Here is a 16,803-nt window from a genome sequence, read left to right as displayed (position 1 = left end):
AAAAAAAAAAAAAAAAAAAAAAAAAAAAAAAAAAAAAAAAGTCAGTGTTAAAGCTTTTAAGCCCAGTTACCTCCCCCACCATTTAAAAATAGCTGTTGCTTATCATGCAGGTTAATCAGTATCTGTACTTTTTCTTCTGAAATGCCATAAATAAAGAGACACAGGAACCAGTGGCCTGGAGTTGGTTGGCTTGTGTTGCAGTTTGTTGTTTTTTGGGCATTTGCACAAGTAAATCTCATTCCATTCCAGAGTGATAAAGGCTCCTAGCATACCCATGTTCAGAGAAGGGGGAGCAGAGAAAGGGCAAATCCACTCATCCACACCCCAGTCTGAAAATATATAGACTTATCTGGGAAGAGGCAAGTATAATGCATAAATCATATGAGCATCATCTACAGCATGGAGCAGCTAAAACAAACAGATGCTTGGCACAAAAATTCTTAAGTACCAACCTACACTTCAAGAGGTAGATGGCAGCTTGCTGTAAGTTCTTGAGGTACCCATGGTTTTAAAACATGAAGAGGTCCTACATATTTACTCTCCAACTTCTCATGAACTTAAGTAAGCCCAGTCAGGCCATGTCCAGATGAGTGCAGCCATGTAGTATGTGGCTCTGCAGATGTTTGGGAAAAACTGCACTTCAAGCTATGGACAAGCAAAACTCATGACATGGGTGCTGTGAAACCGTGTCCATCTTGGGGCACTTGGGGGCGGCTATTGCAGGCCTGGCTGCTAAGCTACTGTTACCAGTTAATCATGATTCACTCAGGAACCAGCTTAATACACAGTACCTAGCTACTACATAACTTCACAAGCATGTATCAACACCTACAAAACCAGACAGACTAAGGACAGGAAATAATACAGACAATCAACTGCCCCAAGACAGAGACAGTTGCACAAGCAACCATGGCACGAGTTTTGTCCGTCTGTCAGCAGCTAGAGGTGCAAGGCCCCAGAACCCCCCTGCACTGATCTCCTCCACAGATGGCAGGCATCGTGGCCTCAGCAGAGGCCACCACCCCTGCAGTTTTCAGCGCACTGCGCCTGAACACACACACAGTCATCTATTTTCTACCTTGTACTGGAGAAAAGATAAGTTAAACTAGTTGTTTTGGAAGGCAAGACAACCTTATTCTTTATTTTAGAGAAGGAAACTACATGGGTTCCAATTCTTACTCCAAGACCAGTTCAAGCATTTTATCCACAGTTTTACTGATTGAGATGAAAAGCGCCAGCATCCAAATTCATGTTTCCATCCAGCCAACTTGTGAAGTATTAAATGTCTGCAGCATTGCTAGGCCCTTTTTACTAGCACACATCAGAAGAGAACTTGTGACTTCAGGACAGTTATTAGCATCCACTTTCTAACCAGTAGTTTCTTTGGGGTAACTTCTACTGTAAAAAAAAAAATTCCTAAACCTTCAGAGAGAAGATAAAATCTGGAAGTTCGTCAGCTAGAAGAGAGGCGGAAGTAATTAGTGGTACAAGAGATTCTCAGCAGAGCCAGTAGCTTCCCTTTCAGCTTTCAGTTCACTTTCACTGTCCACACACCTTCCCTCCCAAATAGTGTAGACAAAGTAGTCTGAAGTAGATTGAAGAATGAATTATGTTAATGCACCTCATGAAAGAGAGAGAACAGATTTTTTTTTTAAACATATGAAGAACCTGGGGCCCCATTCTCACTACTCTCCAGAAGTGACTTATAGTTAACTTAGATATTTTGATGTCTTGTCAGGGCAGGAACCTAATCACAAGCGACAGTTGATCTGTTTGCCTCCAATACAGTGCTATTCAGTGCATCAAGCCCAATGATGTGAAGAGTGTGATCTACCAGTACAACTTCTGCATGTCTGACTTTACTGCAGAAATCCCTGCATGAGCTATATAGTTGAGAGAGTAGAACAGTCAGAGGTAAACTGCCTGCAGTACTCAAATGAATGAGTCAAACAGCTATGTGAGTAAAAAAAAAGGTAAGCAGCAGGTATGATTTCTGACCTCAGCCGTATTTTAAGGAGCCACTGTCCCTGCTCATCAAAGTTACTGGCTAGCAGGAGAAAAGGTACTCTATGTGACTGCTTGCTACACTATTGTGCAAGTCACAAGTAAGGTTGCTTAGAGCTACAGCAAGAAGTTGAACCTTGGTACAACTGCCTAATGAAAATCCCTGCACTTTAAAATTGTCGACTTGCTAGTTTGGGGGCTCTTTTTTGTAAACAGCACAAAGAGGAGCAATATTTTTAATAAAGGAGCTTTATTTTTAGATATACACATGTATCACAGGGCAAAGTTTAAAAAGTCTGCTTTCAGAGTGAATCTGAAGCATCTCTATCAAAACAGAAGAGATATGTACAAAAGCAGCAGTTCTGCCTCAGTAGGCAAGTTGACAAAGTGCATGGAACAAGAATTTGCTACCTAAGGTTATCCCACTACAGATGCAGCTAGGTCCTTGATTATTTTGCTGTTCAGTTGGGGGAGTGTACTGATCTTCATGAGTTTGCTGCTTGCATACTTGTTCTTTACAGCCTGCAAGAATGAGAGGAACAACACTGTCTAGATAAATGGACTGCAATATTTTGTGCCATGCTAATGCAACAGAGCTTCAAGATGGAGACTGCAAGGTGTACAGGGAAGCCACAATAAAAAGCAAGTCTTAGCCAAACGGAAGCAACTCTATACCATAAATCTGTTACAGGATATTATTCTTCGAAATGCATGCTCTTTGGTTATCAGGAAATGAAAGTAGGTACTTCCAACAGTATAGGAACAGGAGGAGTTAAAAGTGACCAATACTTACAACGTATTTTGTTAGATTCCCATTTAGTTTGACTACATTCTTGGCCATATGCTGCATGATTAGGAGTAGACTCTCTTCTGCATACCCAGTGTAGTACTGCTGTTTTATTCCCTGCAATACAAGATGGCCAGAGTGCTGACAGCCCAATCATCCATGGAGGAGAGGCAGGGCAGTTATTCAGTACAATTCCAAACCCACAACTACAAAGAAGCTGGAGAGACTATCCCCACCATAGCAAGGGGCATGTCAGATACCTTAGTCCGAGAACTGCAGACCAGAGCTCAAGAACCTGTTCTCAGCTCCCAGTCCAGGTGCAAAACTATTCTCCTTTAAAGCAGCTTTGAAAGTCACTACAGAACTTTTACTGAAACAGGGTAAAGTCTTTATGTACTAGACTAGGGGTAGGCAACACCGGCACAGGTGCCAGAGCATGGCATGCAAAGGCATTTTGCTTGGCGCAAATGCCTCAGGACAGATAGTGGGGAAGGGGCTGGAGCTGTGTTGCTGCAACAAAGATTAGCCCCCTAGCAGCTCCCCCACCATCTGCCACTGGCATGCCAACTTCTCGCAAGTTTAGGTTTTGGGAAGTGCCAAAAGTTTCCCACAAATGTTGGTGACCACTGTACTAGACCATCTGTGGTATCAAGGTACAGGGTAGTCAGTGATGAAAGTAAATCTTTCCAATCCCCAAGAACCTGAACATTTGATTAAGGGGCAACTGCCAAGTCACCAGTGTAATATTTAAGAAAGCCAAAGTCAGCAATTTCAGAAGTGGGACTCAAGACAATTAAATAGCTCACTGGCTGTTAGGTCTTGCTATCAAGTTGTCTCCCGATTCACCTGGACAACCTTTAATACAAGGCAAATACTCCAGACATATGATCTTGTACTTGAGTTAACTGCAGGGCAGGCAAAATGGAAAAAAGTGGTGGTAGTTACCTGCCTGGCATAGCCTTTATGCAAAGTAGCAGAACTACTTATGTAATGGACCTGCAATTACTGAGAGGCCTGAACATTTTGGGTGCTTAAAAACAAACAAAGCTGTAGTGAGATCCAGTAGCACCCTATAGGTACCACTGCATTTATATTAGTCCTTCAGCCATTTGTAATGCTGGTCAAGGCCTGTAATACTGGAACTCAGTCTGTATTAAGAATGGTTCTTCCACAGACCTTGATCAAAGTGGAATATTAACAAACTTACCCATTTGGCTTGGCCCAGAACCTGTTGAGACAAGCACAAAGCAGCAGCTGCTATCTCTGAAGGATGATGGTGCACCATATCGTAGTCCACGAGCGTTAGCTCCATTAGGTATTTTGCTAGTGTATGCTGCTCAGCATCAGCCTGCCAGATAGTAGTTGTTAGTGTGTGAAGCGTCACTTCTTTAGCTGCAGAATGATGCAGGCTTTAAAATGTGTGGGGTAGCGTTTGAAAAAGGATTAAAGTTAAGCACCAAGTGCTTCATTAATTCAAGTTCCTATGGCTTAGAGGACTATGAAGAGCTAGTTTATAGGGCTGTACGAAGCTTTGGTCCCTAATTCAATTTGGCAGCCAAATCTTTGAATCAAAATAGAAGTCAGGAGACCCTTTAATCTTGCCGAATCAATTTGGAAAAATTCGGACAGACATAGCTTTAAGTGGTTTTTCTAGATGCCTCAAGATACCAGGCGGTTTGTTAATGCTGTGATGCTAGGGTGGATGGAACGTTCCACAGGAGTGTGGGGAGCTCCCTAGCGTGCTTGGCAGCAGACTCAGAAGTTGACCAGAAGCACTTCATTGGCGCCCCCCAGTACACCTGGGAGCGCGTCTGGTCCACTTCCGGGTCTGCTGCCCAGCGAGTGAGGGGGGTTCCCCAGTGCCTGTGGGACGCTTCATCCACCCCAGCATCACAGCATTGATGAGCCACCTGGTACCTTGAGGTATGTAGAAAATAACATTTAAAAGCTGTGTCTATGTCCAAATCACCGATTCTCCAATTCAGTATCGAATTTTCAGATTTGGATTTGGCCGAATAATAAATCGGGGACAGTGATCCGAATCAACTCACCGCCGAATCCAAATCTAATATGGCCTACTTTGCACACCCATACTGGTTTATGCCACTTCCTCATGGAGGAGAGAAACCATGCTCTTGCTCAGTACCTAACAGCAAGAAAATGAGACTGTGCAGCCAGCTTGGCATGACCTTGAGTACACATCTCAGGACTATTCTTGGGGACATGCTTCAGCCACTCCAAGTCAGATTGTTGGACCCTGGAAATAAAAGGTTAGCCAACCAAACAGCAATGAGAAAGATATGCTTCTTCGTAGTGGCCTGGATGGAGATAGTGTAGACACTGCCTTTTGAATATGGTGAACTGCATCTGCCCCACTCAAAGTGCACCCTACCCTGGATTCCATGAGAAGGGAGACTTGGGTTTTAGTTTGTAACCTAGAAGAGATGCTGAACCCAATTCACATTTTAATGTTAGAAAGCATCAGAAGGGTTACTTTACTGTACTGCAGTAAATACCATATGGCTAGGTTTAAAACAAAAACAAAAAAATAAATCACATCTGGTGTGGGAGTTTCACTGTCCAAGTCTACTGTTTTTTTTGTTTTGTTCTGTTCTGTTCATCTTGGGCAAAGAATGGAGGGCTGGATTAAAAAAAAAAGAGGGCTTAGGAGCCAGTGCTGCAGCACATTACTTGCATTTAGTACACAGCCAGAAGTCAGGGAGTGAGTTCAAGATCTGGCACCCTCTAATGCAACACTAGAGCTCTCTAGGCTCCCCCATGCACTATAAAAGGGACACCCTGCCAATACAGATTGCATCTAGATTCAGCAGGGAACTATCTACCATTACATGGAAGTCCCTAAGCATTTAAGAAAAAGTCAGAGGCCTGTTCTAATCTGGCCTGAAATGCCCAGAATACACTGAGGTATTACTAAGGTACTTTACCTAGTAAAGCTTCAGTTATATTGTTTTCTTCAGTTAGCTGCATCAGTTCCTTATCTTGTTACCACCAGAACTAGCTCCCAGCATGTTTATCATAAATGAGGCAATGTGCAATCTATTATCTAAAACTATTCTGCAATTCAGTGTTTGAGCCACTATTTCTTTCATAAAAATAATTAACCGCTGCCACATACCAAGCAACATTCTGCTATACATGCTCTCTAATCCACCCTCTTTAAATCCTTTCTTTAAAGCCATTTTACTCTGACATCTCTCAAGTCCAGAAGAGGGCTTGAAAAGACACTGTCCAACCAAAATAGCTACCTTGAAATCCAGCATGAATACTTCAAGTTAAAATTGGGCCAAGCACATACCTCACCAGCTTTTGATGCTCTCCGTAAGAAATGGAGTGGAAGGGGACGCCCTAGGTCAAAGTTCAGTTCTCTAAGAATTGTCACCTCCATTTCTCTGATCTGAGCAGTAGTGTAGGCATTATCAGTGATATAAACAAAGTCTGCGATGTCAGGACAGAATATCTCTTCATATTTTGAAGCTAGAAACAGTGCTGTCACACCAGCCAACTGAAGTCTGTTTCGGGAAACTAGGCGACTCTGGGCACAATAAAAGACAAACTTCAGTTTTTCATTATGATAGAGCATATTTTGCATAAATATATAGTCTCAAGACTAAGCAAGGCTATGTTCTTTCTTGCAATGTGCACTTATTGGAACTTATTGTCAAAAGTGCTCCTTAAGCACACAGTACTGTGTCCTGGAACTAGCTAGGTCCCCTTGCATTGAAGGGGAAGAGCAGTCCTTTGACAGCTGTCTCCCCTTCACTGTTTTTTTGCACAGTGGAATGGAGTTCAGTTAAGTAACTAAATGGATAGTGGAGATAAGAGATAGCATTCATTTCAGTAATTTATACACTGAATAAATATGCAGGCAACTGAAACCCAGAACCCATTTGAAGAGTTTGGTCTTGTTCAGTGTTTAAGTAGAGTCATTAAATGGATTCTCCAGATCCACATTTATGTTATAAAGCATCATGTTCCAGACACTTACTTGTAAGAAACGGTCCATAATGCCAACACACATATACAGAGTTTCCTGCAAAAGCTGGAATCTTGAGTGGACTTGAATAAGCCAGTCAACTAAGATTGCACGCATGCGCCCATTGATCTCCTTCCCGTCAAGATAGCGTGAACGTACTGGCTGCTGCAACTGTTGGGAGAAATAAGCATTCGGTCTAACACATGGGTAAGTTTAAATGCATTTGCAGTTGTAAAAAAAAAATGTAAGCATCCATACCTCAAGTTGCCTTAGATATAGATAGATATCCTTTACGTAGTCACTACAAAGCTGAGGGTTTTCCCAGTCATCAGCATCAATGTCTTCAACATTGCTGAGCAGTACATCAGAAAAAGCCTGGCACAGATCCTCTTCTTTCATGGATATGTCCATAGGGGTTGGAGACATAATCTATTTGATACGTCAGTCATTAAGACCCACACATTGTGCAACAGATGTAAAGTCCACACTGCTTCAGTAACTGGACAGGTTTTTTAAGCCTTTAGTTTTTGTTTTTTTTTTAAATATAAAAAGTAAGCTTGTAGTATTAGCCCACAACTTCTGCCACTGTGGTACATAGACATCATCTTGAACCATAAGAACTTTGCCTATGTATAGGAGTCATTTAATGATCTTTACATTTGATTTGCAGGTTGTCTTTGTTCGTTTGCTTGTGTTAATAATAAAAAAATTAATCCATTAACAAAATATAACTTTTCTCTCCTGTATCCTCTTCCTCCCCTTACTAGGAGTAATGAGCCAACATATTGCAAGCCCAGAGATCCATAGGGACATTGATTTCTCTGAAAGGGGCAAATGGTACACTTCCAACCTAGGAAGAGGCAGGCTCCAAGCCTAAAGCCAGAGAACAACAATAAAAAACAGTTTCCTCCTACCTTTGGAACACTGGCTTCCTTCAGTGGTTTCACCGCAGCTACAGGTTTTGGTTGTGCTGTTACATTTGTTGACTTGCTACCTCCTTTGGAGGCCTTTACGGATGCTTTTAAGCTTTCTGTTTTCTATTAAACAGAAAAAAGCCACACAAATCAAACCCCATTAATAGAGGTGCATTGATACATCAGTCCCATATCAGATTTGCACCAATATAGGAGAAATTGACAGCATCAGAAATCAGCCTTTTTGTGCGATGTGGCTGATAAATGCCCCATGTATGCGCAAAGCCTGCAGCATACACGCGGCCAGGAGCACGGCCTAGCAGCCTGGAAAGCAATGTCAGGCTGTTAAGTCTGGTGTGGGGGGGGAAGAAAGGGGTGTGTGGGGAGGGGGGGACAAATAGGGACCCCCCCCATGGTGAGGGAGAGAGTGGGGCAGGCACTGCTCAGCCAGGCTGAGGTGTGGGATGGAACCATGAGCGGCTTGTCTGGAGGATGCAGGGGGTTGCTCCCACTAACTTTGGGAGGGCACAGGGGGAGTGTGCACTCAGATCAGCATACAGAGCAGGACAGGCTGCCAGAGCTGGGGGCTGCACTGGGATCTTCCCAGTGACAGGGCTAGGAGAGGGTTATGCCAGTTATTGGGGTGGTTGCAGCCCCCTCACCCCCTGTAGTCCCCTCCCAGTGCTGCCAACCTCCCCAAGCACAGCTTGGCACAGCCCCCACCCTGGAAGCGCCCAACATAACTCCCATGCAGATTCCCCTCCCCTCCAGCCCTCCAGGGGTGCATGTAGGGCAGGAGCTGCCCCTCCCCCCATGCCTCCTGGACAAGCTGCAGCTCCCTCCTGTGCTCCCTCCCTCACCGTGGGGGCCTTGCTCTGGACCCCCTTCCACCACAACAGACTTACCAGCCTGACACTGGTCTCCAAGCTTCTCAGCTATGTATTGAAATCAGACTGGTATCAGCCAATATGGCTCCTTAAAAATCTGCTGCTAGTATCAGCCAAAAAAAAATCTCTACCGGTTTGTTAACTATTAAGCCAATGCTTTTCCAGATGTAGAAGTTTAAAGTGCTTTACCTTAACTACATGTGCTCCTCTGGTTGTAACTTTGTTTCCAATCTCTTCTAAAGCAGTTCTTTTGCCAGGCATTTGGCTTTTATCTTTGTTGATTCCTATCATAGCATTCTCCACCCCCCTTGTAACCTAGAAGAGAGCACGAATTCACAATAGGCAAATCCCAGAAGATCTGCAGTCATCATCTCTTCCATAGCAGTCACCCATGCCCACACATTAGAGTCCTTTCACTAGCAGTACGCGCTGCTGCACCATGTCCTTTTTCCAGCACATCTCGTGCTTGGAGCAAAAACAAAACCCTGAAGGCTGAGATCATGTAATTACGGGGAGCTTGGTTGAACTGCAGGAGGTTAGAGCTGAACCCCACTTCCCCCCCAAGGAAGCAGTCAGACAGCACTTTTCTGTGACTTACAACTTGAGTTACTGTGGGGTGGTTATTTCCTTGAAGGTGGCTCAGTGACATGAAGAAAGAACCTGGCCACGCGGCCTAGGGAGGGACTTACTGCCTTAAGGATAAAGCAAGCCACTTGCTTTGCACCCTGAAGTCACCATTCAGTTTGAATGCTACTCCTGGCAAAAGGCAAATGCCTCAGGGCCGTCCACGGGTTTCCTCCCTCGGCTCCGGGCGGCCACCCTGGGACGCCGCACTCCCCCCACAGACTCGGATTTATTTCGAGTCTCGCAGGTTTTCCAGCTTCCCGCCAGAGCCCGGGGCCCCGCCAGGCGCTGCAGCAGGGTCAACCCCCGAGCTGCACCGCGGCTTCGCAGCAGCCAGAAGCGACCCCGCGCCCGGAGGGGGATGCGGGGCGGGTGTGTGCGCGGATGGGAGGTGGGGGAGGCCGAGCTTAATGCCCGGAGCTGCAGCCCCGCGCTCGCGGGAAGAAGCAGCGGAGAGGCCCGGAGTGGGGGAAGCACCACCACCGTCCCTCGGGGCAGCGCAGGGTAGGACCAGCCCGGCCACGCCTCAGCCCCACCGGCCGGGCACCCCCCAGGGCAGCACTCACCGCGGCGCGCCGGGTGAGCGCCATAGGGCCGGGCGGAGGAGTAGGGACAGGAGCGGGCCGGGGTGCTCAGAGCTGCAGCCGCTTAGGCGCTTGTCAGCAACAGGACTACTCCTGGCACCGCCCGCGGGTTCAAATGCAGCCCCGCCCGCCCGCCATTGGACAGCTTCGTACAATGCCTGCACCTGATTGGCTGCCCGCCGGGCCTGCCCCATGCGTTGCTATGGCGATGACCCTCGGGCCGGAAGGAGCCGGAGGCTTCCGCGGGGCCGCGCTTGGCTCTTTAAAAGAGGCCCCACGGGGTCAAGGCGGCCGCGCAGGGGCTGTTGGGAGCTACGGCGACCCACCCCCTCCCCCAGGCGCGGAGCAGGACTCCCGCGCTGAGCGTGCGCGCGGAGCCCTGCAGCCCCCGGGGGGCCCCGCGGCGCTTCTGCCTCGTGCTTCCGCTGCGGGTCTCTCTGGCTGCAAGGTGCGCGGGCAGGGCCGAGCTCTGTCCCTGCGTGCTCCCCGTGTTTTAAACTGTAAATCCTCTAGGTCTGGTGTTTTCCAGCCAGAAACACCCTGGCAGAGAAGGGGCTAGAAGCAGGAAGCCGGGTTCTCCACTGCCCACGGGAAAACGTGGGAAAGTGCTGATTTTCTCTTTTTAAGGAGAAAAACGCTCCTTTAAAGGAGAACAGCATCGGAAACAGTAGGCTTCCCCTTGCAGGCTGGCGAGTCCCGAGGGAGCAGGAGGCGCACGGGGCAGCATGAGCCTAGCTCCCCCGTGGAAGGGGGGAGCGGGGATCGAGGCCTCCATAGGGAGGCAGCTGGGTGTGAGGGGCTGCCCATCCCAGGTGCTTCGTGGGCTCTGGGCAGGGAGCTGCAGTCCCCCCAGCCGTGCTGATGCCCCCCACACCTGACCTGTGGCCTGCACTTGGCAGCCAGGCAGCATAAGACCAGCTGCTTGCAGGGGGGGGGCTGCAGCTCCTGAGTGAGGAGCAGTAGCATAGGCAGTAGGGCTGGGCGAAGTTTTGGGTGCCAGTTCAATTTGGAGGAGATCTGGCCCAATTCAGTAGCCAAATCTCTGAATTAGGAGACCAATAAAAAGGTCTGAATCTATTTGGAGATATGGGCAGTCCCCACTCACTGCTGCAGGGAGCAGGACCAGACTCCATGCTGGAAAGTAGGGCACCATTGGGGGGGACCCACATGGCCCCATCCCCTGCCTGCTCCTGGTTTTTTTTAAAAAAACCCCTGCACTCACTAGCTTCTGCCAGCTGATAGCTGCCCTGCCCACCCCAGCTCCTGGTTCTTTAAAAAAAACCCCACACTCATCACAGCAGGCTTGGGGCTTCTGGAGGCTCGTGGCAGACCCCACATGCAGCAAGGTGCAGTGGGGATCGCCTCCCCTGCCTGGCACCAGTGGGTGAGTGCAGGGCTTTTATTATTATTATAATTTTTTTTTTTTTAAGAGCCAGGTGGCTAGGGCTGGGTAGGGCAGCCATTGAGTGCTGGGAGAGAAGGTGGGGAGATGGGGCCCATTTGATTTGGCAGTGGCCAGACCAATTCAGGACACCGAATCAAGTCACTGTCCCCCAAATCAGCTGAATCCAAAGCAAATACTAACTGCTTCACACAGGCCTAATGGGCACGACACCAACATATCAGGGCTGTTCAGTGCCACAAAGCAAGGGGGGGTGGAACAGCTGCAGCTGGCCCCTAGGTATTTAGCATTTATTTTATTATAGTGATTGAGGCACTGGTAGGCTTCCAAACTGCTTTAAAATTGTAACTAAATAAAACATTGTGTTCAGCTGATACCTTTCTCTCTCTCTCTATATATATATAGTGGCATTTCATTTTGATCGCAGAAAAGCATAGATTTGGGGTTTTTATCAGAGAATCTGATTTTTAAACAGAAAAAACAGAATCCTTGATAATAAGGTTTCAAGTGCAGGCTTTTTTAATTCCTTGTTATGGAGCTCTATAGCTAACCTTTCTAGTGTGGTCCATGATTTGTTAAGCATGTTTGTTCTGTCCCTGTCTCTTCATTTTAATAGGTTTGCTTTAAATAAGCCCGTCTTCCTCAGAACACTGCCATCCTGCTGGTGTTGCAGAGCCCTGGCCTTGCCTTCCTTGTTTATACTGGGTAAAGAAATACACTTCAGCTTTTCTTTGTGATGGCTGCCTTCTAAGTAGTTACTCGGCTGCCTGCATTGGCCTCGAGAGTCTAAACTGGTATTTCTAAGTAGGGACTCCTTTTTAACACGAAAGACCTGCGTGAGATGCCTTAAGCTTGTCTTACACAACAAACTCATGAGGAGAGTTCTCGCATGTTAAAAGTTTACTTGTTACTTAGAGCCTAACACATGTACTGCCCAGACATCATACCTGGAATAACTCAAGGTACTTCAGGGGAAACCGTACTAGTTCAAAGAAGAGCACTGAAATATGGTACAACTGACTTTGGCTTGGGATACTTCAAGCTGTTTTAATCATTTTGTCAGTTTTCTTCAGAAGGAAGCATGAGCACTCTTACTTCCAAGTTTTCCATTCTTACGCAGTCAAGGATGTGGAAACTTTTATAGCAATCCATGTGAAAGCTTTGGGGATTTGTTCCTTTTTACCCAAGTTCCTGTCACTTTCCTAGACTCAAGTATCATCTTTTACATTGGTTCAGTCAGTACTTAAGCAGCACCCGCTGAAGGAGAACATTTTAGTTCTGTGCAGTTTTTCTTTCATACTTAAATACACATGTAAACTCAGCTGAAAGACTAAATGTTAACAACAGAAGTGGACAGAATTCTGGAAGTCATATAAATGACTGTGGAAAAACTAACAAGGCCACATAGGTGCAGTATTTCAAAACAACCTGCTCTGTTAATGAAGATGACAGATATTGAGCGTTGTATATAGCTAGAACTCTATATTAATCCTTCTGTATTGGAGAGTCCGACTTCTTTCCTCCCCAGATAAATCTACTGTACGTATGTGCATAAACAGCAATGCTAGGGAGCTGTTCTTTGGATGAAGTTTTATAAACGAGCAGATGATTAAAACATACCATGAATGCTATTTTAATGAAAGAAAATACAGCCTTCAAATGATAGCAGTCTAACATTTTATTTATTGCATACAAAAGGATTTGTTTTGACAATGGAATTTTATATGAAAAGTAATTTGATGCATACTGTTGAGAATCTTATCTTGAAAGTCAAAGATGCTGCAGAAAACTTAAGGCAATGCATCTAAGCAAGTAAAGCACAGTAAGTGGTAGACATTTCAAAAGCCCATTTATTTTATTTTCCTTAAATTATGTCCGGTCACAACTTTCTGGAAATAAGAGTAGGCTGCAGCTTTATTAGCCCCTGCATTAGCACATAATATCAGGAAACTCTGATTCCTGGCAAATACGTAAGTGTTTAACATCACATTACAACATGGTATGTATACACTTAAAAGCAAGACAGCATCAGTATCAGTTATAAAATAAGTCAACTTGTGGGCCACTTAAATACCTCTAGTACCAGGCAGTCAAATCTGGTGCATAAAAAAAATCCCACAAAATATCTGTGCTTCTCTCTCCCTTGGGAATGCCAAAGTGGACTCAACATGCACCTCAGGGCTTATTTCCACAGGTCTTTCCCCCCCACCCCCCAGGGCCCATCAAGTACCTAGCAGGTGAGCAGCATCAGTGGTGATCTACCTTTCCTTGCTTTCTTCACATACATTGAAGAATGGAAGATGTTTGCCTTAGGGTCTTTCCAGTAAACGTTTACTCATTGTAACTCTCCCCACTATAGCTTCAGTCACACACCCACCCACAGTTCCCTGCAGGTACATGGTCTTCAAGCAGGTTTTATTTAAAACCTTGACAGTTTGGAGCAACCCCCAAAAAATCATCACACGTTCCCGTTCTCCCACCATACTCCCCAAATCAAACACAAAAGTGGTTTAAGCCATCAAATGAAATTTACCTTTAACAAAGCAATTAAGCTTGAAAATTCCACTCATCACAAATGTTGGGACAAAACTTCTCCCTGCTTAACGCCTTAGCTGCAGAGGTGTTAAGTCTATTGCCAGCAATGGACACTGCATTGGAAATACTACTCCTAACAAACTGATTTAAAAAGAGGGGAAGCAGCGTTAAGCAGACAAACAGGCATCAAATTGGATAAGGTCACATTTATAAATGGATCACAAATTGTTTAATGTAAACAAAACATTTTGATTTTTATGTTATACTGTAAACTGTTTTACACTTATCTGATTATGAAGGACAAAGACAAGGGAAACCAAAGGTATTTATTATTCAATCCACTTACAAAGCAGGTGGCTCAATGCAAGCTTATTGACATGTTCATATATGATCCCATAAGAACATCTTTTCCAGGTGGTGACAGTAATACTGTCTTAATGTTTTTGCAATTTTTAGCATCTGTTGAGCACATTTAAATAAACTATACTATGCTATGTGTATAAGAATTGTGATAAGGAACTTGTGTCCTGAAGTGGATTAAAACTTCCAAGGCGAAATGTTAGTATGTTAACTTAATTCTATATACTATATTATCCAGCAGATCTTATCTATAGAAAATATTTTAATCAGTGATGGACTGTTGGTAATTTATAAAGAGGGAATCTATGATCAAGGCAAGACTAGGTAACCACATAATTTGTGTCTGTTTCTACACAGATTTACACGTTTTCAAGTTACTAGTGAGAAATAAAACAAGAGACAAGTGGGTTTAGCTAACTTTATTAACTTTAAAACTAATAAAAATCCCATGAAAGATTTGGGATCTTTAAAAGTTCTATGAACGCATGGATACCTGCCATAAGAACTGCAGTTCTAAGTCCTGATTGAATGGTTTTACAAAACCAACGTGTGCAGATACTTTAAAGTACTTTGTAGAAGACTGAACAAATTTCTGTCTTCTGTTTCCATAAAAAAATCATTCAATCTGCAAGTATCTACAATCCAGCTAACTGAAATCAATATTTAGTGTTCATTAGAGCTGTTTCACAGCAGCAAATATTAAGTTAGGGATTCAAATTTCTAGACAGTGAAAGAAAATGATAAATACAATCTGAACAGCAGTCTAAATGTTTAATATTGACATTCAAATATATCTGCATTGTGCTGCAAGTTCAAAAACATAACACAAATTTGATCAGACAATACTCTGGTGATGAGTATTCCATCTGTGTCAGTCCGACTGAATATAGTTTGTATTCTGTTCCCCGTATTAAGGATGGTAATTTGACTCAGAACTGATATTGTAAATATACAGCAGCCATTTTTTCCTACTTAAGGAATGTCTTAATACACAATATTATCCTTTTCTAGATGATATTTTTACATTAAAACTAAAATACATGATTGATTAAATTAAGGAATCCATGGTTAGTAATGAATGAAATCATATTCTCAAAGCTTGATGCTATGTAAAAATAAAATAAAAAAAAACAAAAAAGACCACACAACTCTACTTACTAAAGCAGCTAATCTTGCCTGCAAGTTTAGGGTCACAAAGCCCATAATATGTGCAAACAAATGCAATACAAAGAACCATGCAAAAATACAGTAAAATGAATTAAAAGAAAAACAATGTAAAACCTAAAAAAGCTTTATAAATACATTGAAACTCAACTGTCTACATGAACTGTAGGTCTAGCATTAGTTGTACCATGTAGCAGAGACAGCACTCTAGGTTCAATGCTTCCAAATCTGCGCAGGTAAGTCATGCCATCTTTGGTTGACTGCAGTACCAGGAAGGATGGAAGGGAGTGAAAGGGAGGAACAAAAGTTCTGGAAAATGGTGTCAACTTTCACTTGGCAGTTGAGCCTCAATGTCCACTCTGCAAATGGGGCACTTCTTGTTAGTAATCAACCACTGATCTACACACACTTGGTGGAAAAGGTGCATACATGGAAGGCGCCTGTTATTGAGAGAGAGAAAAAATTGCATGTAAATAAGGCCCTTGGAAAACTGAGGGTAACAACAAGATGGACTTTCCATTCTAAGTTGACTGTTCGTTTCATACAGTTTTTTTTTTAATGTCAGTTTTCTCTTAGCTGCTGAACTCTAATGGATAAAATGGACACTAGCCAAAATAAAAGAACACAGGATACACCAATTAAGTTACATGTCAATAGGATCACAAATAATAGGCCTTTTTATGTTTAATTCTCTGGGACAGATTCTTCTGTTACAGTGTCAAAAATGACAATGCGCAACTAAACTTACAAAACTCCTTACTGTAGAACATTATGGACACTTTTACTTTTAATCAGGTTCCAAACAGGGATGTGAGAGTTTAAACATTTAGATGATAGCTATATTTATACCAGTAATGAATTAGCAGTTAACGTTTAGTGCAGGGTGCAATCTGGTGGGGAAGGTAAGCAGCACAGTACCTCAGGACCAGGAAGGTGGCACAGCAGGCAAGGAGGAGGGAGGGAAGAATGGGGTGGGGAGGAAGGTTAGTACCTATAACTCCTCTGCTCTCCCTCCCACCACACCAGGTGCTGCAGTGTGTTGGGAAAGCCCCTCGCCTGTTGCTGTCACCTGCGGCTTCCTGCGGGCAGTGTTGTCTGGCGGAGCTTGTCACGGCTGCCTCAGCCCCCCTGCCTCCGTCAAAGGCCCGAGGGAGCTCCCAGCAGCAGTGGTGTCAAAGCAGGTCCGTGCATGGCCCCTGGCTGCCTATGCTACTCCAGGCAGGCGCATGTGGCTCCTCCCCTGCAGCAGGGCAGGCCCTAGCCTGGGACTCCGCATACCCCAGCTGGGACTAGGTATGTGTTATCAGTTAACCATTTAATCAATATAATTAGAGGAGGTTAAACGGATACTTTAAAAAATAATATTTACAGCCCTAGTTCAAAAAAGTGATTGGACAAATTCATGCAGGCTAGGTCCATCAGTAGGGATTCAACATGACAGTTATTAAAACTGAAACTTCAAAATTAAGAAATTCTTAGGTTTCTGAATGCCACAACATGAAGTGGGAAGGGGCACAGGACAGATCAGCCTAGGTATGTTGTGCTAAA

General features: G+C 44.5%; 2 protein-coding genes across 7 annotated transcripts in view; both read right to left on the bottom strand.

Annotated features, from left to right (window-relative positions):
• Window positions 1-2,204: 2,204 nt before the first annotated feature.
• CCNB2 (cyclin B2) lies at window positions 2,205-10,051 on the bottom strand. Of its 2 annotated transcripts, none has more exons than XM_019504316.1 (9): window positions 9,959-10,051; window positions 8,776-8,901; window positions 7,700-7,822; window positions 7,044-7,214; window positions 6,798-6,956; window positions 6,108-6,344; window positions 3,999-4,139; window positions 2,798-2,908; window positions 2,205-2,526 (listed from the first exon to the last, which is right to left on the bottom strand). In XM_019504316.1, the coding sequence occupies exons 1-9, from the start codon at window positions 9,986-9,988 to the stop codon at window positions 2,422-2,424; spliced, it is 1,203 nt and encodes a 400-aa protein (XP_019359861.1). In that variant the 5' UTR covers window positions 9,989-10,051; the 3' UTR covers window positions 2,205-2,421. The 2 variants fall into 2 exon arrangements, with proteins under 2 accessions (XP_019359861.1, XP_019359862.1); XM_019504317.1 differs by lacking the exon at window positions 9,959-10,051 and adding an exon at window positions 9,777-9,861.
• Window positions 10,052-13,404: 3,353 nt separating this feature from the next.
• RNF111 (ring finger protein 111) overlaps window positions 13,405-16,803 on the bottom strand; it is an 86,621-nt gene continuing 83,222 nt past the window's right edge. For all 5 annotated transcript variants that reach the window (XM_019504310.1, XM_019504312.1, XM_019504314.1 and 2 more), the window contains one exon: window positions 13,405-15,695. In XM_019504310.1, coding sequence (XP_019359855.1) covers window positions 15,578-15,695 — 118 coding nt within the window. In that variant the 3' untranslated portion in view covers window positions 13,405-15,577. The remainder of the gene's footprint in view (window positions 15,696-16,803) is intronic.

The sequence above is a fragment of the Gavialis gangeticus genome, unplaced genomic scaffold (genome assembly GCF_001723915.1).
Source record: "Gavialis gangeticus isolate Ggan-Ray unplaced genomic scaffold, GavGan_comp1, whole genome shotgun sequence".
Classification (NCBI taxonomy): Eukaryota; Metazoa; Chordata; order Crocodylia; family Gavialidae; genus Gavialis; species Gavialis gangeticus.
This window is presented reverse-complemented; position numbering and strand designations above follow the sequence as displayed.

Bases quoted from the DNA above. Each gene is read 5' to 3' on its own strand.
- CCNB2 (XM_019504316.1), bottom strand. From the start codon at position 9,988: ATGGGGCAGGCCCGGCGGGCAGCCAATCAG. The intron at 7,215-7,699 runs GTAGGAGGAAAC...CGTATCAAATAG, and splicing joins AGGAAGCCAGTGTTCCAAAG to ATTATGTCTCCAACCCCTAT. The intron at 2,527-2,797 runs GTAAGTATTGGT...TCATTCTTGCAG, and splicing joins GGAATCTAACAAAATACGTT to GCTGTAAAGAACAAGTATGC.